At 39.1% G+C, this 18,840-nt stretch overlaps 1 protein-coding gene across 5 annotated transcripts in view; it reads right to left on the bottom strand.

Moving 5' to 3' along the window:
* The window catches only part of LOC148011223 (uncharacterized), a 34,842-nt gene extending 17,452 nt beyond the window's left edge, over positions 1-17,390 (bottom strand). For 3 of the 5 annotated variants that reach the window (XM_087670878.1, XM_087670879.1, XM_087670880.1), the window contains exon 1: positions 16,988-17,390. In XM_087670878.1, the coding sequence (XP_087527004.1) occupies positions 17,015-17,257 (243 nt within the window). In that variant the 5' untranslated portion in view covers positions 17,258-17,390 and the 3' untranslated portion in view covers positions 16,988-17,014. The remainder of the gene's footprint in view (positions 1-16,987) is intronic. The other 2 variants (XM_087670877.1, XM_087670876.1) reach the window with 1 other exon arrangement.
* Between the last annotated feature and the right edge of the window lie 1,450 nt (positions 17,391-18,840).

Genomic DNA, 18,840 nt, shown 5'->3' on the forward strand with positions numbered 1-18,840 from the left:
GAATAGGTTTTTCGAACAATGTAGGAATGTAAGGATCCTTTAGGTACCATACAAAGCATTTCACACACGCATGGAATGCAACCCTATACTTATTTGAGACTTATTTATAGTACATTGGTGGACGACCGTACGAACCACCAATATATCATCTTATCCCTACATACCATACAAAACATTTCACACATGCATGGAATGCAACACTGTACTTATTTATAGTAATTTATTGGACAACCATTCAAACCACCTACATATCATCTTATGTCTTTCGATACAAGAGTGCTTATTGGCAAAACTATCCAAGAGCGAATTTCGCTGCATGGAGCTTTATATCTCATATTTAAAATTGCATGTATTGTTGAATCCTTAACACATTTTGCTTACAGTTATCCAAAGCAAGCAAAAAAAAAAAAAGTTAGTCCCCCAATTGTTTTGACCAATGATATAATCAATGTTTTCAAACATCTAAACGCCTAGTTACTACTACATCGATGTTGCAAATTATAGATCTAAACCAATCATTTGAGGTTCATATGGACACGAGTGATTGTGCTATGGGTGCAATCCTTCATCATGTTGGCTAACTCGTTGCCTTTGAGAGCCTAAGCTCATACATACCTAAACATGCTACACAACTCAAGAGATGGCATTGTCTAAGGTCATCCATGCACTTAAAAGTTGGTGTCATTATTTGTGTGGAATCCAATTGATCATTTAGATTGACCACCACTCATTAAAGTACCTTTGTCAACTTAATGTTTGTGGCCATAAGGCAAGATTGACAAAGCTTATGCAAGAGCTTGAGTTTGAGACCCGTTATCATAAGAATGCAACTAATATGGTTATCGATGCCCTGAGTCAGATCCATGAAGTTAATGTTAGCAATTGTGTTTATCATGCACTGTCATCTCCTACCTATGAGCCTCAATCTAAGTCAAACAAGGACATTAGGAGCTCTAACATGTCTATAATGTGCTTTGACATACGAGGCAATCCTATTTAGAGCATGCATTTTATTCCTCAATCAATTTAGATGTACATTTCTTTGTTTTCCCAAGCACACTTGTCAACCCATGCAATTCCCCCATATTGCAATTTCCCATGTCTACCCTTGTTGGCATTTATTGCTTGCCACATCAGCATTTTTGTGACCAAATGATGCTAGTTGACCATTTTTTAATGGCCAACTAGCAAATTTGAGCCCTCATTCACCAATATGTCAATTTTGGCTCTTTTTGTGTTTGTATATTTAGTGGCCACTTTAGGACAAATCAGCCTGCTATTTCTTGCAAAAAACAATGTTTTTTGTGTTTTACAAGTGCTTTCAACAAAGCCAAACAACTGTTTTCTTGCAAGTGTAGCTGACTATTCTCTCATTTACGCTCTTCTACAATCAAGCGCAGCAAATTTGGTGTGTTTGCAAGTCGAGAGACACAAAATATCACCAATTCCAATCCTTTCATGACTCAAATGAGGAGTCTATTCAAACTCCCATTGATAGGCGTCATTGATGACCTTGAAGAAGAAACTATGAATGCTCTCTATTGATAACTCTCGCTCTGTGAAGGATTACATCAACAAGTTGAAAGATATGAGGGATAAGCTTGCATCCCTTGACAGGATGATATCTTCGAAGGATATGGCGATGAATCTCTTGAAATATAATGTCTTCTACACCAACCTTCTTACATCAAGGACTCAAGAGACTCTTCTATGGGAGGGCTAGCCATGCTTGACTTGGAGCATAACAAGCATCACATAGAGGTTGAAGCGGATGGATCCCTCTCTGCGAAAGCTTTCGCAGCATTTACAAAAGGAAGGAAGAAGAAGGAGAAATCAAAGGCCAATCACAAAAAGGAAAGATAGGAGAGATATTCAAGCTCTAAAACAAATTTAGAAAAGCCAGATGCCCACACTATGAGAAGGAAACACGTCCCGAAGAGAAATGTCGGAAGAAGTACCCTCACCTCTATTCGGAGTGAAGGATGGAGCTAAATAATCTAAGCCTTCCTCTACCTCTACAACAGTTACCCATAAGTCTATGTTCCTTCATATCCATACATTGGAGGAGCCTTCTTCAATGGATGCTTCGTCTTTCAAGAGGCCTTGGCTTATTAACAAAGGTGCTTCAAGTCATATGACTCCATGTGAAGATTTATTAGAATTTAGAGGATCTTCATCCATCTAAGGGACTTGCCAATGTTGGTGAGATTTATTCAATGCCTATTAGTGGTGTTAGCACTTTGTCGTTATTGCCTAACAGATCCTTAAGCCCTATTTTGAAAGTCCTACATGTTCCAATCTAAGACTTTCTACTCCTCTATATTCATGGCCTTACTAGACTTGGTGCCCAAGTTGTCTTCACCGAGTTGGCCATCCTTATAGAGGAGCTATTTGAGCAACGTGTGACCATGAAAGTCCATCATACAAGCTCCATTCCCCTCTGCTTATGGAGGGGCTTCCAAGCTAGTTGTCTCTATTAGTAGTCATATTTATCATGCCTTGTCATCACTTGCATGTGAGACTTAATCGATGAGGACTTTTGGAGATGTAATATGTTTGTCATGTGTTTTGATGGGGGGGGCTACTCATCCTAGAGTCGCCATCTGTATGCATTTCTATGCATTTCTTTCAATTTTCGATTTCCAATGTGCTTTTCTTATGCAATTTATACATTTCCCAAGCTATCCTTGCCTATCATGCATTGTTTGAGCCTTCCAAGATTTTTCTATGTCATCTATATTTTTTCTCGCATGTTTACTAACATGACCAACATTAGATGCTAGTCGGCCCACTTCTTGGCATCCTTCTAGGGCAGGTCGACCAGATTTCACGATTATTCGCTATTTATAGCCTAGCCCTCTCCACACTTCATGATCACTAGGTCATCATCTTCCTTCCTTCCTTGGCAAGTGCACACTCCAACTCTGTCATCTTTCTCTGTCTTTGATGTTGCCATCATCATCAGTGCACTATGAGACTAATCAATCTCCTACATTCAACATTTGTTCCTTGTTCATTGCAAGTTTCTCTTCTTATTGTCTTGCAAATTGTCTCTCTTACATCCATGTTCGCTAAAAATGCAAGCTCCTGCTAACTAGCGACTGCATCTATTACTTGAACGTCATCATCTAGAGGTAGGCGATTGCTTTTAGACATCAATTGTCATCATCACGCATCAAGTGTCAACATCTGGCATCAGGCGACATCAAGTCATCAACATTTTGCACAAACTACTAGGCGGTGGCAACTGTCTGTTGGCTAGGCAACTACCTTTTGCAGTCAAATGCAACCTTCCTAGACCAAGTGACAACATTCACATTTGCGTTTTGGTGCTTCTGCATCCTTCCTAGGCAATCAACAGTATTTCTCCCTCAGGCAAACCTTCTACACTGACATCTTTGCATCCTATAGTTGATACCTCTTAGTTCAAGGCTGTCTATAGCCAAACACAACTTTTTGTGGTTGTTTGTAGATATATATAAAGATATCTTATGATCAGTTCTTTGTTGACTCAAAGAATGAGGTCTCTCTTCCTTCCTCCGAGAGATGGCACGATTTTCATGCTAGTTCACACGATGATTGGAGGTCACCTAGCCTGTTTATGCAAGAACCCTCTCCTTCTCATTCTCTCCAGGTTTCACAAAAGGCATGTTCTACTAGCCTTCATATGCTTTTCAAGGCACCCTTTATCCAGGTTGTCCATACTCCCTTCTTTGTCCAAAGAAGATTGGCTTGATGGTTCCAACTACTCACTTTGGTCATGTAAAGAGGAGTGTATCCTTGATACCTTTGATCTTTGGGAGTTTGTTACCCACATATTTCATGTCTAGTGGAGGATGCCACTGTTGGATTGTGCAACCTTATGGAATCAGCTCAACTCTTGATCCCAATCTTTCCTCTTTATGAGCTTACAAGATTCTATCCTAGTGCATGCGTGCAAGTTGCAAAAAGCAGTGTAAGTGTAGTGAAAGCTCACATCTTTGTACCATCAAAAGACATTCACCCACCAAATTACTCTTGAGAAGAAATTACGAATGCTTGTTATTGATAATTCTCCTTCCATGAATGATCATATCAATAGGTTGGAGGACATGAGGGATGTCATTTCTGTTCCAGTTTTATGGAATAATTGATAAAAAAGCAGGCCGCCAATCCATTCTGTATGCAAGTTATACGTTGTGGCCTTAGCACCTCGTCACTGACTTGCCTGTAAGAGCACTCACCTTAAAGCACCTTATCCCGGAGAAAAGCCACTAAAAAACCAATAAAAACAGTTGTGAGAGGTTTAAAGAGTCGGACTTAAAAACTGAAGTATTCTTTTGAATACCGGGGGTTTGAACCCTCTTCATCCATTAGCTAACACTGTACAAGTAGTTTCCATTGTTATGCTGCAAAATCAAGAAACTCTATACGAGAAACAAGGCTCAGAACTCCCATGTGGAACCAAAGTGTCAAATGGCAACCACATAGCATGCTTGAGTTAGCAATTAGCCACATAAAGTCTGAACTCAAGCATGTGATTTAAAAAATGCATATTAAAGTAATTGGGGTTAGAGTAATTGGGCATTTTAGTCTGTATTTTAATTTTTAGGCATTTTCTATGCGTATTTTCCATGCAGATTGACATTGAATGCTGCCAATTGACCAACATTAATGATGGCCAATCAACATTTATTGATCCCATATTTTTATTCTATTTAGTCTATGGCTCCCCCTCATTCAATCTTCACCACCACACATGGACTTCTTGGAGAGGGGATCTGGTGCAAGTGCCCATACAATCAGTGACTCTCTATTGTATGCATCATTCTTGTGTTCAGTATATGGATTCCATTTCCCAAGGGCATCTCTCAAGTTTCTTCTTTTGCAGCGTTCTTATATTTTCTTTCTTTTCTGTCTTATGTTCAGCGGTTTATTTCAGCACTTGTCTATGCTTCCATTGCTGCACCACTTTTTACACCAAGGAGGTCTACTATAGGTATTGTCTTCACTTTCATAGGTGGCATAGTTTCTTTGGGTCTCTCAATGTCACCTTGCTAGATTGTCTAGGCTAGTATGTTAAGGCAAGAGAGCCAATCCATTCAAAACAGTACTTCTACAATGGAAGCATAAACAAAAGGTGAAATAAACTGCTAAACACAAGACAAAAGAGAAAGAAAGAGAAGACATTGCAAAGAAGACAACTCAGAAGAATGCTCAAGAAATGAAATCCATATTACCAAACACGAGACAATCATTTACAATGCCTCAGTGGCTACGAGGGCACTAGCACCGGCTCCTCTCTCCAACAAGAAGTCCACCTATTGAATGAATAATGACAACTAAGGGGGAGGAGCTCCAATAAATAGGCAATAAATATGCCTATCATAAATGTTGGTCGGCCAACATTGACCAACATCATAAATGCCAATCTAACATAAAATACTCACAAATAAAATGCCTAAAATAGATACAAATGTGCCTAGCCCTAATAACATGCATTGACTCACACAAGCTGACAATCTTGCTAACACCCTCTCTCAAATCGTGGGTGATCTAATACAATGACAAGGAGAATGACTCATCATAGCCCATATAGCATAGAACTGCCAGAGTAGAACCATGGATACCTAAGTAGTGGGAGATCAAGCCACCACCAAGGTGTCTCGAAGAGAAACTAATATCAGCATCGATCGTACCAACCCCTAAAAATAAAAAAGAACCATAGCAAATCTCTATATTCATCATTAATGCCTTGCAATAGCATTTGAGACCATCTTGTTGTCAAGAAGTAAACTAGAGAGAGAGAGAAAGAAGAGAGAGCGTGTGCAAAAGAGAGAGACTACATGAAGAGAGAAAGAGAGTGACAAGAGAGAGAGACTAGAATTGGAGAGAGAAAGACAGGAAAGAGAAAGAAGCCATAGAAGCTGTAAGCAAGGAGAGAGAGAAGGACAGTAATTGTATTAATGTGTCAAAAAGATTAGAAAAATTACATATCCTCTCCTTTTATACCGATGTCAGTGTGACATGGCATAACATCAATATTATTTACACACTAAATCCTTATTCTTCCCAGCTTCTTACAATCCATTCCGTTCCAAAGGTTTTTGCCCTCGAAAACAAACTTAAAAGACTAGAAAAGGATGGATAGAACAAAGTACTACTCTGTTTTTACAGCTTTACAAATGGAAAAATGAATGAAAAATGACGACATATGGACTAAAATGGAAGAACAAGAGTAAGCCTCAACTATATACATGATCAGGAATGCTTCAAAAGTATATGGAACCATAAGATCTTCAATTGATAAACTCAAAATGAAGTAGACAGCTTATTGTGTAAACCGATCCTGCTGGACCAAATCTGCCATAACTTTTAATAGAAATGTCTAAATGAGGCGTACCAAGTGTCAAAACATAGCTCTTGAAGAGTACTTTGACCTTATGTAGGTGGCTTAATTTTGAAAATTAGGCACAATAAAAACTGTTTGCTGTCTTGACCCAGTCTACACCAAAACTAGCTCCATAATCAATAGGTTTCAGCCATAATGTATCCCTTAAGAAAGAAAACTCATCCAATATAGAATCAGGTCTCCAAGAAGCTTCCTCAGGTGGTAAACCTCTCCATTTGATCAAATATTTCATGATAGAATGAAATCGAAGCTTCTTCTCACGCTGACCTATAACAACCTCTAGGATATACTAAATAAGACCTTCATCAATAGGTGGCAGCTCATCAATTGTATCAACTGGATCACCATAAAAAGGCTTGAGCTGACTAACATGGAAGACATTATGAATCTTTGTAGAAGAGGGTAGCTCCAATCTATATACCAAGTCTCCAATGCACTTTAGGATTTGATAAGGGCCATAAAATCGGTGAGCAAGCTTATTACTAGATCCATCTTTCAAAGTAGAATACCTAGACTTGGGCACCTTCAATAAGACCAACTCTCCTTCTTGGAACTCTAAAGGCCGCCTCTTCTCATCAACATACATTTTCATTTGGTCTTGAGCTTTCCTCAAATTCATCATACACTGCTAAAGAAGGGTTTTCATTCTTTCCAACTCTTATTTCCCATGAGGATTGATTATCTCATTAAAAATGACAGTGGGTAAGGACACCTTATAACCATACATAACCTCAAAGGGTGAAACTCCAATGCTAGCATGAGTAGAGTTGTTGTAAGCAAACTCAACTAAGTGTAACCAAGAATCCCATGAATTTTGGACATCATAGCAAAAATGGCGAAGATAAGTCTCTGACCATTTATTTACCCTTTCTATCTGTCCATCAGTTTGTGGATGATAGACCGTAAAAGGAGCCAATTTAGTGCCCATAGATGTGAATACCGCCTGCCAAAAGTTATTAACTTTGAGTCTCTATCATGAATAATCACATGCGGTAATCCATGTAGTTTAAAAATATGCTCCATGAACTGACTGGCCACTTGAGAAGCAGTAAACTGGGCCTTGATTGGAATGAAATGGGCTACCTTGGTGAGTCTATCCACCACCATATATATACTATTCCATCCCTTCTTGGTTGTAGGTAAGCCAATAATAAAATCCATGGTAATGTGTGTCCATTTGCTTGTAGGAATAGATAATGGCTGCAATAAACCAACTGGCTTATAGATGCTATCCTTATTCTGTTGACAAGGCATACACTTCATAACAAAGTCCTTGATATCTTTCCACAGCCCTTTTCAATAAAAACTTTTGTTGATCCTATCATAGGTCTTGAAAACTCCAAGATATCCAGCTTAAGGCGAAGAATGTAGTTCCTCCATAATTTTCCGTGTAAAAGAAGAGATAGAAAGAATGACAATCTTGTCATTTAACCAAATAAGACCATTTTTAAGCTGATAATGCGAATTTTCTTCCATGAGACCTTACTGTAATTTTTGAAAAGTGTGGCTAAGCTCTTCATCTAAAAGATAAGCCTCTTGTAGTTATTCAATCCAATCACTATGTAGTTCAGTCATTGCTGAAACTTTGCAAGCCCACATACGAGAAAGAGAATCAACCACTATATTGTCTTTACTCCTCGTATGAGTAATGTCAAAGTCATAATTTTGCAATGTAGCTACCCACCTACGCTGCTTAGGAGTAAGATTGAACTAGGTAAGGAAATACTTAAGAACCCACTTAAACTGCTTAGGAGTAAGATTGGACTAAGTAAGAATCGGCAGCCATACAAATAATGGTGTCATTTCTTTATTGCATGCAAGATAGCCAACATCGCCTAATCATAAACATTCATGGCCATTTCTTTATCTGTCAACTTACGACTTTCAAAGGCAATCACTCCATGCTCTTGTAACAAAACAGCCCCAATGCCACGACCACTGGCATCACACTGGATGATAAATTCTTTGGAGAAGTCTGAGCACACTAAGATAAGAGCAGAAGTAAGAAGTTCCTTTAACTAGTTGAAGCTACTATCTGCAAGAGCATCCCAAAAGAACGTCTCCTTCTTCAACCTGTTAGTCAAAGGAGCTGCAATAGCCGCATAATGCTTGATGAATCTGCAATAGAATAAAGATAGATCAAGAAATCCTCTAAGAGAAGTAGTAGTGGGTGTTGGCCAATCTTTTATACATTGCACCTTCTTGGGGTCAGTCTGTATCCCTTTTTCACTAACAATGTGTCCCAGGTATTTCACTTCAATCTGCATGAAAAAACGTTTCTCCTTAGGAGAAAGCTTGTGATGTCTCAATACATCAAAAACTCTCCTCATATGTGCTAAGTGATCCTGTAAAGTCTTACTGTAAATTAGAATGTCATCAAGGAACACCAAGACAAACTGAAAGAGGAAAGGCTACAAAATCTTATTCATCAGGCTCTTGAAGGTAGCTGGAGCATTTGTAAGTTCAAATGGCATCACTAAAAAACGATAGAGCCCACGATTAGTCCTGAGAGCAGTCTTGACTTCATCACCCTCTCGCATGCGAATATGATGGTACCCTGACCTCAAATCAATCTTCGTAAAGAATCGAGTCCCCCTTGAGCTCATCAAGCAAATCATCAATCCTAGGTATTGGATACATGTTCTTCACTGTGATCTCATTAAGATCCCTGTAGTCAATGCACATCCTAAAAGATCCATCTTTCCTTTTTACTATCAAGATTGGAGATGCATAGGATGAAAAACTTGGTTTAATGAATCCCATCTCAAGAAGCTCCTTGATTTGCTTAGCCACTTTCTCCCGCTCACATTTAGATAATCTGTAAGGTGGCTTCTTGATTGGCTTTGAGTTAGGTTCCAAATCAATAGGGTGATCTACTGCTCTCTTGGAAGGCAATGAAGTAGGCACCTCAAACAAATCCCTATACTTCTCAAGAAGAGCTATCAAGGCTAGATAACTAGCTGAATTATTGGACTGATCTTCCATCTCTTCATTTAAATGCAAAACAAATATTTGTGAACGCCTCTTGTACTCCCTTTTGAGTTGTTGAATGGTGATAAGCTGAAAATCTGATCTACTAGGAATTCCCTGTAAATGGATGAGCTGTTCATTGAAGATAAACTCCATATACAACTGTGAGAAATCCATAGTGATTTTGCCTAATGTCATCAACCAATCACAACCGAGTACAATGTCTATAGGCCCCATTTCCAAATTAATCAAGTTTACTTTTGCTTCAAAATTTTCAGCCAGCTGTAAAGAAATCTGTGGGCATATTTGTGTGCTGATTTCTTCTTTACCATTGGCCACTTGAACTCTAATGGGCTACTGTAAATCAATGGGAATACAATTCAGCTTGTCCATAATGGACTTATTCACAAAACTATGTGTACTGCCACTATCTATCAAAATGAACATTGCCTTTCCATGAATGTTACCCTTCATATGAAGTGTATTAGGGCTCTTAGAAACCTGTCCAAGCATCCATGGAAATGGAACAACTAGTGGCAGCAAGTGGCTCATGACAAGTCCCACCTGGGTCAAAAGAAACACTCCTACCTAGATCAAAAGAAAAAGAGTCAATTGGATCATAAAAATACTCTTGCCCAACTTCTTCCTCAATATCATCATTTTCAATATTAGATTCGATTGCATTAGCTTCATCAATCTCATCTTCAAGATCCTCAAAGACTAACATACTCTGAAGCTTGTGTTTGACATTTTTATATACACACTTTGTGGCATGATCAGGTGTATACTTTTCCCCACACTTGAAACATAAGCCTTTTTCCTTTCTTTCTTTGTAAAGATCCATAAGAATAGATTTAGAATTCATATTGGCTGAAATGGATTTAGGCTTGTTATCCCCTTGTTTAAAGTTAACTCTAGGACTGCTTGCTGTCCTGAAATTACTTTGAGGTCTTGAAGCATTGAATGGTGGATAAGTTGACACTCTTAAGCCCTCATTTGCCACATGATTACTGCCATAAATGTTAACAACTTGCCCATGTTTAAAAACAGTCCTTGGCTGTCCAAAACCAAGCCAAAATGAAGATTCTCTTCTATATTTCCTTCCATAGCGCTTCGCAAGCTCAATAGCCTTAAAGAGAGAAGTAGGGTTTTGTGCCATGACATCAACTAATAAATATGGCTCTAAGCCATACATATACTTGTGGAGCTTAGCCTCATCACTAATGCTCTTTACATACATGGCTAGGTTGAGAAATTGGTTAGTGTACTCTCTTACACTTAGGCCTCTTTGCTCCAAACCATACCATCTCTGTGCTAATTTCTATTTTTCAAGAGGAGAGACAAAGACTTCAGACATGAGTGTCTTGAAAGCTTCCCAATTCTCTACAAGTATGTTCTCTTTTTTAATATACCTCCACCAAGTATGCGCAAATCCCTCCAAGTGCAAGGAAGCAAAATGAATCTTCATGTCATCAGTACTAGGAAACATGTCAAAGTAAGATTCCATTTTAGAGATCCACTCCTCTAAATCAATGTAAAGATGACTGACCATTGAACTTGGCTAAAATAATCTTGTCTTTCAGCTCTCTTTCATGGAATGGTTGCTATCCCAAAATAGACTGAGTTGGCTCCATTCAAACTGCCCAAATAGTCATCATGCCTTTGTAAAGTCTCACCTACTTTATATTGGCTATTTGGGATGCCTCTTCGTCTAATAATTTCATGACCATGACCATTTTGGTTAGGTGGCTGAAGTGGAACTGAAGGCTCATTGTTTGAATACGCTTTCTCCTTCGCTTCTTTAGATCCCATTTGCATTTATATCCATTGGGAGAATTGAGCCATAATTTGAGCATTGGATTCCACCAACTTGTCAATAGAAGCCTTTGAGTCGTTGAATCCACTAATTTCTCAATAAAAGACTTCGTTTGATCAATAGATAAAACCATTTGCTCCATTTTTTATAATAGGACCTCATGACGTTCTCTGTGCCTTCGTTCATGTGAACACAAGGTATCATTAAGTGCACTGATTTCTCCATGTTGTTGAGGCTCTTCAGGGTTCTCCTGGGGTTCATTCTCCAACATAGAATCTCCGATTTGCTGAGCATAATCATCCTGGACCTTATTTTTGCCTTTATGCTCTACCATAATAGTGCAGTCTTATAGTACCCCCTATCAAAAAAGCGGCTATAACTTAGGCTAGGAAACTCCGATTCCAAAACTTTTTAGTTCAAATCAAAGCTAAAAATGCCCTCTTTGAGATGAGCTATAGCACGCTATAACAGGTTTAGAACAGAAAATTCAGCAACTCAATCTTTGAGTTTGAATTGTCCAGGCTTGCACCTTGTTTTAACCAGTGAATGCTCTATTTACACCTTGTAAGGTAAAATAGTAACCCCAAATGGCTACCAAACCCTATAGAAGGCTGAGTAGGACCTGTAGGTACACTGTAGTACTTGCACATGTACTTCAGTAATGAAGTTTGTACCTGTATGGACCTGTAAATGCCCTGCAGTGTCTTGTAAAATCCATGTTTTACCCTATTTTGATCCTGAAGGTACTTGAGCCTTTGGAAACTCTTCAATCTTCAATTCTCCACTCGTTGTACCTGTGTGAGGGACAAAACAACATGATAGGCTCCCTACACGAGCTCCGAATCACCGAGAGGTGGGCAAATTCCCTCCGGGTCAGTTGGTTACACCCCTTCGAGATCTTCGATAGTGAGGATGAGTCACCTCTCTTTTGTCCCACTATCTCCCGCGGCATCCACCTTTTTCCTCGATGGGTATATCAACATGGAAGTAGCATTCTATGCTAATCAATCAGTATGCAATGCATTTCTAAAATATTCATTCAATCCCTTTCATGAAATGCGATTGGATGGAATCTGAAAATTTAGATAGGAAGAGAGTCTTACGAATGCAATTCAGTGACTCACTGATTGCTAGTACTTATCATTTTACAATATTTCAACTTGGGTAAAAGAATTCAATCAATCAATAGATTAGAGTGAGCAAATTCATCAATCAATAGATTTAATCAATTGGATTCAAATGTTATGCTGGAAATTTCAGATTGAAGTCTCTAATTCACTGATTAGAACTAATATGCATAGAGCATTGTATTACATGAATGGATTGATTCAAGCAAGGGTTGGCTGAAATTTGATGGAGATTATTCAATTCTTTAATCTCTCAATCAGGTGGATTAAGCTCAGCAAATGGATAAGTAAGATAGATTAAGATTTGAAAAAGAGTACCTTTGACATGGTTGATGGTGACTTGATCAATTCTCATATGCTTGATAAAGCCTCTGGTGGTCCAATGTTACCAAAATAATCTTCAAGACTTATGTATTTAATGCTTGAGAACAATCTTGAAGCTTCAGATGCTTGAGATTGAAGCATTAAACCTGTTTCCCCCAAATTTTAGCTCCATGGAAGCTCTTAAGCTTCAATCTTTGACTAATTGTGCTTAATCCTTGCAATTTGTTGAAGAATCCTTACTAAAATGATCCCACAGGCTGAAAAGATGAAGAATCTTCAAGAAATTATTGAGAAAGCTTGGGCTAAAGCTTTCATGGCTACATGGAATGTTCATCTGGGGTTTACAAAAAGGCTGAAAGTTCACAAATGGAGTTCAATCTAGAGAGTTTGCTGAAGGATTTCATTTGCCAAAGGTCAAAGAGAGTGCCACAGGTTGGAGCTAAAGCACATGATGCAAAGAACAAGCTAGAATCAGCCTGAAAATTGCGCCGCATTTTTCGGGGCTGTTTTTGGCTCCATAACTGAGCTACTCTCTGACAAATGGGTAATCAACTTGAAGATCTTGAAGCAGCGAAGCTATTCCATATGGTGCTTGGCCAAGAAGATCAGGGATTTGAGAGAGATGAACACATTTTGATGGTAAACTTCCATGAAACTTGCAAGAAACTCCAAGAAAGGGGAAAGAGAACTCCCTCTTTTCAAAGTAATCATAGTTTGTTCCCAAACTAAGCCCGATTAACTCTCATTTAACCTTGTTATCTCCAGATTGCATGAAATTTTAATGACGACCTACCACTTTAGCATTCTTTCGCCATATCTAACCTTGAAGATCTCCAGATGTAGTCTCTTACTAAATGTAGATGATCTACAACCCTCCACTAGTCACTGTCTTTACCAAGTACTTGTCTGAAATCAATTTTTAATGGAGAAAATAGGACTGAAAATAGAAAGAAAAATGAATCAAAGACCAATGCTCTGATACCACTTGTCAAGAAGGGGACTGGAGATAAAAAAATGAGAGAGCAAAAGAGAGAGAAAGACTGCAGGAAGAGAGAGAAAGAGAGTGACAATGAGAGAGAAAGACTAGAATTGGAGAGAAAAAGACAGAAAAGAAAAAGAAGCCATAGAAGCTGTAAGCAAGGAGAGAGAAAAGGACAATAATTGTATTAATGTGTCAAAAAGATAAGAAAATTTACATGTCCTCTCCTTTTATACCAATGTCAATGTGACATGGCATAACATCAATATTATTTACACACTAAATCCTTATTTTTCTCAGCTTCTTACACTTGTCAAAAATGTGACCATGGATTCCCCGCCTTTGGCCAAGACCACCAAAGTGTCTCTTCATGTGAGCACAATTTTAGGAGCCCCTCTCAATCAAATAGCAACCCATCATGTACCTCGATCCAACTTTGATTGATGCGTCAAGGATATCTCACTCTGGAACCTGTACATCAGTATGCCTATATAGATAAGGCTTAAATGCCCCATCTCACCACCCTCTCACACTCCCTCTATGGCACTAGAGAGTTGTGAGGGATGATCATATTACCTTTACTAAAAAGAAACAAAGGAAGGGGCAGCCAAGACCTTCCCTTAATCTAAAGAAGTCGAACCCTTCCGCACTGTGGACTTCTCCTTGGCCAGAAGATCAAAGTTGAAGCCTGAGAAAGAGAATCACTCATCGAAGGAGTCTGCATCTCGCTTTTTCTTCTTTTTCTTCTTCCGTGAGACTACCAACCCCTTTCATTCTTTCTACAAATGGCTCTTCTTACCACAATGATAAAACTAGACCTTCGATTTCTTTTTCTTATCGCCTCTCTCTAAAGCGGTAAAAGCCTCATTGGAACCTCCATAATGAGACGGAAGCCTCCCCTATAAACGCAAAGATGCATCATGCTCAAGCACATCGAGAACATGTGTGAAGCTCGCACGCGTAGATGATGTCTGCACCCTCAAACGCCACTCCATCAAACTTCAAGGGGAACTTGTAAATTACCATTCCTACAAGATGTGCCTCTAGAAAGATACACTACATGTATCAAAGTTAGTCATGTACCTATGTAACATGGAGCAAAAATGATTGAATAGTGCCCTAGACTCAAACTTCATCTATTGAGGCTATCCATAACAGGTCAATGCACACATGGTGAAAGGTGTCTCGTACAATATCTGAAGCTTCGACCCTACTTCGGGAGATGTCTTGTAAGAGGTAACCACCAATAGAACTTCTTTAGAAATACATCGAAGAAAAGCAGAATAGGCACGCGTATCATCCGCATCCCTAGTTGTCCTCATCAAAATCTTTAGGAAATGGAAAAGAACACTAAGGACAAAGGATAGCTCCACAAACAATGTACCATAGCCGCTTCAGCAAAAACAGTCGAAAAGATAGAGAATAGAAGGTATACAAAGAAAGAATTCAACCAATCAAACAACAAAGACTGCACAGTAATAGAATATACATGCAATATTCACAAGCTTAGCACACAAGTGCAAAACTGAAAGCACCAAAAGCTGCAAGAAGACAGTGAGAGGATATCACCTTGCACAAGGCTACGGATAAAACCTGAAAATGCAGAAATGCTAATCAAAAAATCTGCAGTCATCAATTATACAAGAGCCGCCAAGGGAAGAAAAAGCAATGCAATCTAAAAATGCATGTTCTGAAGGGATAAACGAAGGGTGACACTACATTACATGTAGCAAACCCAAGTAGGGCATACAGCAAATAGATCATGTAGCAACAACAAACTATCACTTGATCAACAAATAGAATATAAGGGCCTAAAATCAGTAGAAAAATAGCAACAGGAACCTAGATCTTACAATCTAATACCATATCAGAAGTGGATGCAACAATGGAAGCATAAACAAGTGGTAAAATAAACTATTGAACAAAAGACAAAAGAGAAGGAAAGAGAGAACACTACAAAGAAGAGAACTCAGAAGAATGCTTGGGAAGCGGAATCCATATAGTAAACATGAGATGGTCGCATACAATAGTGAGTCATTGGTTGTATGGACACTAGCACCGGCTCCTCTCTCCAACAAGAAGTCCACTTGGAGAATGAATGATAAGAACTAAGAAGGAAAAGGAGCCCCAATAAATAGGCAATAAACGTTCCTATCATAAATCCTGGTTGGCCAACATTAATGCCAATCTAGCACAAAATACTCTCAAATAAAATGCCTAAAATAGATACAAATATGCCCAGCCCTAACAGGCATGCACTAACTCGCACGTGACCTTACAATCCTACTAGCACTCAAATGACGCCATGTATGGACTTACCTACACTGAGGTAGAGTATGTTGCAACCATTTAGGCTTGCAAGGAAGCCATGTAGCTATGCCATCTCAAGCTCTCTACTTGCTCAAGCATATCAACCTTTAAATGTTTGAAGAATATTTTCTTTAAGTCCAAACATTAAGTATAGATTTTAAATTATATGTTTCAAAAAAATTAACCATAACATCAAACACAGATCCAAGATTTATCAGTCTAATTAGTACCATACTAGTATCAGATGGTACTGATTAGATGCCATCAGACATAACAACCATGATGGGCAAGGTCAATCTAAATCAAGTTTAGCTCCCTTGCAAGCAAAGAGCCTTTGTTTACTAATGCTCACTTGGAACACTTCCCATTGGGAAGATATAAGCTAGAAGAAAAGATGTTGGCCCTCTCCTCCCACTTATCCTTACTCAAAGGAGATAGCCTCCTATTTCCAAATGAAACTGTCCTTACGGGGGGAAAAATGCAAAGCAGTTTCCACCTCATTTTCATACAATGAGTTTACTATGGATACTTTTGTGCCCGAATAAGAATGGCAGAATGCAAGTCTGTGAACCTGCTTGTCTTCGCAAGAGAAGAAATTTCTAATAGAAAGATCCCGGCAGCAGAAATCAACACCAAGGTGAAAAAGCAGACAATAAAATCCCTATTGTGAAGAGTCCTTCAAAGGGTCATATCCTCTTAATGTACAAAGGAATTGTAACCTTCCAGCACATTTAAATTCATGGCCAGGTCTTGAAATTGTGGTAAGGGTTTTCAAATTAACAAGTGCTAATTTTAAGCCACCTAACTCTGCTCTCACTAAAACCCTAAATGCATGACCAGGTGTAGACATTATACTAAGGGTTTTGAGCCCAAAAAAGAGCTGGGTTTAAGCCACCTGACAAAGCTCTGACTGAAGCCCTAAATTCACGACCAGGTGTTGAAATAAAAGGAAGAGTTTTTGAGTCCAACAGGAGCCAAGTTTAAGCAAGCTGACTCTCTCTGACTGAAACCCTGATAGCTAATCGTTAGAACATGCCGAACACCTTCAAACAAAATGAAAAAACGGATACCTGGAAAGGGATTCTGCAGCAGTGGTGCTATTTGCTTAATCCGAGGCGCTGGCTGGTGGAGAGCTTGGAGGTGGGAAGGAGCATGGAGGCGACAGGCTTGGCCGAAGAGGCGGATGCCGAGGAAGGGCCGGGTGCCGCTGACGCGGATGCGGATGCCTGCGTGGGGCCGGCTGCGGCCGCAGCAGCTGCCGCAGCCCGCTTCTTGGCCTCGGCCAGCTCCTCTTTGTCTTCTGCCTTAAGCTCCAGTCTGGTAGGCTTCCTCTGCAACATGGAGGTAGGTAGCTCTCGCTTCAGCTTCAGGCGGTAGACATCTGTGGACTGTTTGCCAATATACTGTATGAGCGAAGTTTAATTTAGGTTGCCGATGACCTCAAAGTCTTGGTGGTTTATGCCAGAAGTGCCCCTCCTCACGAAACCTTTAAATTTTTGAGGAAGAAGGTTTAAATTTTCGAATTTTTCAAAATGTTTAGTTACTAAATGACAAACATATGCAATTTAATCCAAAATTTGGAGTTAAAGGTTTTTGTATCTACTAATAAAAAATATTTTTTGTGAACACTAGCTAGTATAATGTGCTCGCATTCTGATTGAATTCAATTTCAAAGGAGAGACACACTCTTGATTTGCCCCTCCTTTATGGTGGGTCTTTGCAACTTGAAAATCCATCAAAATTTTTTAATGAAGGTTTAATTTGAGTAACAACAAAAATACTTTTTAATTCCAAAGGAGACAACATTGCATTAGTTTTTCTTTCAAAGTTTAACTAGGCATTGCGCACTTAGCGCATGGCACTTCACATTGGGATTAGGCAAGTGTCAGGTTCATGCAGACTAGCAAGTAATCGGGCTGGATCACAAGGCAGGACAAATCTCATTTTGCAAGGGGGCTACATGTGCAACATGTAGCATCCCCCCCCCCCAAAAAAAAACCTTTCAATAATAATATAAAAAGATAAATATATTCAAGTAAAAAGAGGGGGATTAGAAGTGTGGCCCTCTAAAGCCCACTCGCACCCAAGGTTTACTGGGGAAAGTGAAACGACACTCTCCCCACTAACCTTTTGGTTGCACCCTAATGTCTAGGGTGAAGAGGGTTATCTTACCCCAACCTTTCCCCACTGACTCTAGTAGGTTTAAACCCTATTCAAGACTTCTTATAGGTAGTAGTTTTATATTTGACACCGACACCTCTTACCTATCCAACCAATTATCAGCTCTTCTTTGACATCTTGCATTGCTCGCATTAGAGTACAACCACTTTGCTTATGAGGGGAGAAAATGCCAAAGAAATATTATTGATAGCCATGTAAGTGCTAGGTGCAACAAGGCTCTGTTGGTTCAAGAGGGGACCAAAACATGATGAAATGTATGTAATAGTAACTAATTTGGGAAGAACAATATGATCTCATTAGAGGTGGCAGCTCAAAACCATCCTTTAAGTAGTCCATCTCTAAATCTGTTTCCATGTGCCTCCTTGTCATAATTAGAAGTCCTTTTTCTTCAATTGTATTTTAATTTTTGTCATCATTAGTTTGATGTGGATCATTGTGTGCTCAATTTGTTGTTGTGGATGATGGCTACACCATGTGCTCGAGCTCTATAAAATGATAATAGAAGCATGTGTAGAGAGAGCTATTTGATTTTCTTGATATGAGTATATTATGCCTTCCTTGGATGTATATCATGCCAACATCCTTTCAATTATGGTTAAATTAACCCATGGTTATACTATCTATGATTATTTTTTAGGGGCTCTCTGCACTTTTCCCTTATATGCGGTTAGTGTGAGTTTCAATGTAAATGACCACCAACGTGAGGCATGTGGGGTGTTTCCATTTTAAATCTACGAATTTC

The sequence above is a fragment of the Lygodium microphyllum genome, chromosome 28 (genome assembly GCF_053477565.2).
Source record: "Lygodium microphyllum isolate KBCC chromosome 28, Lygodium_microphyllum_v1.1.10, whole genome shotgun sequence".
Classification (NCBI taxonomy): Eukaryota; Viridiplantae; Streptophyta; class Polypodiopsida; order Schizaeales; family Lygodiaceae; genus Lygodium; species Lygodium microphyllum.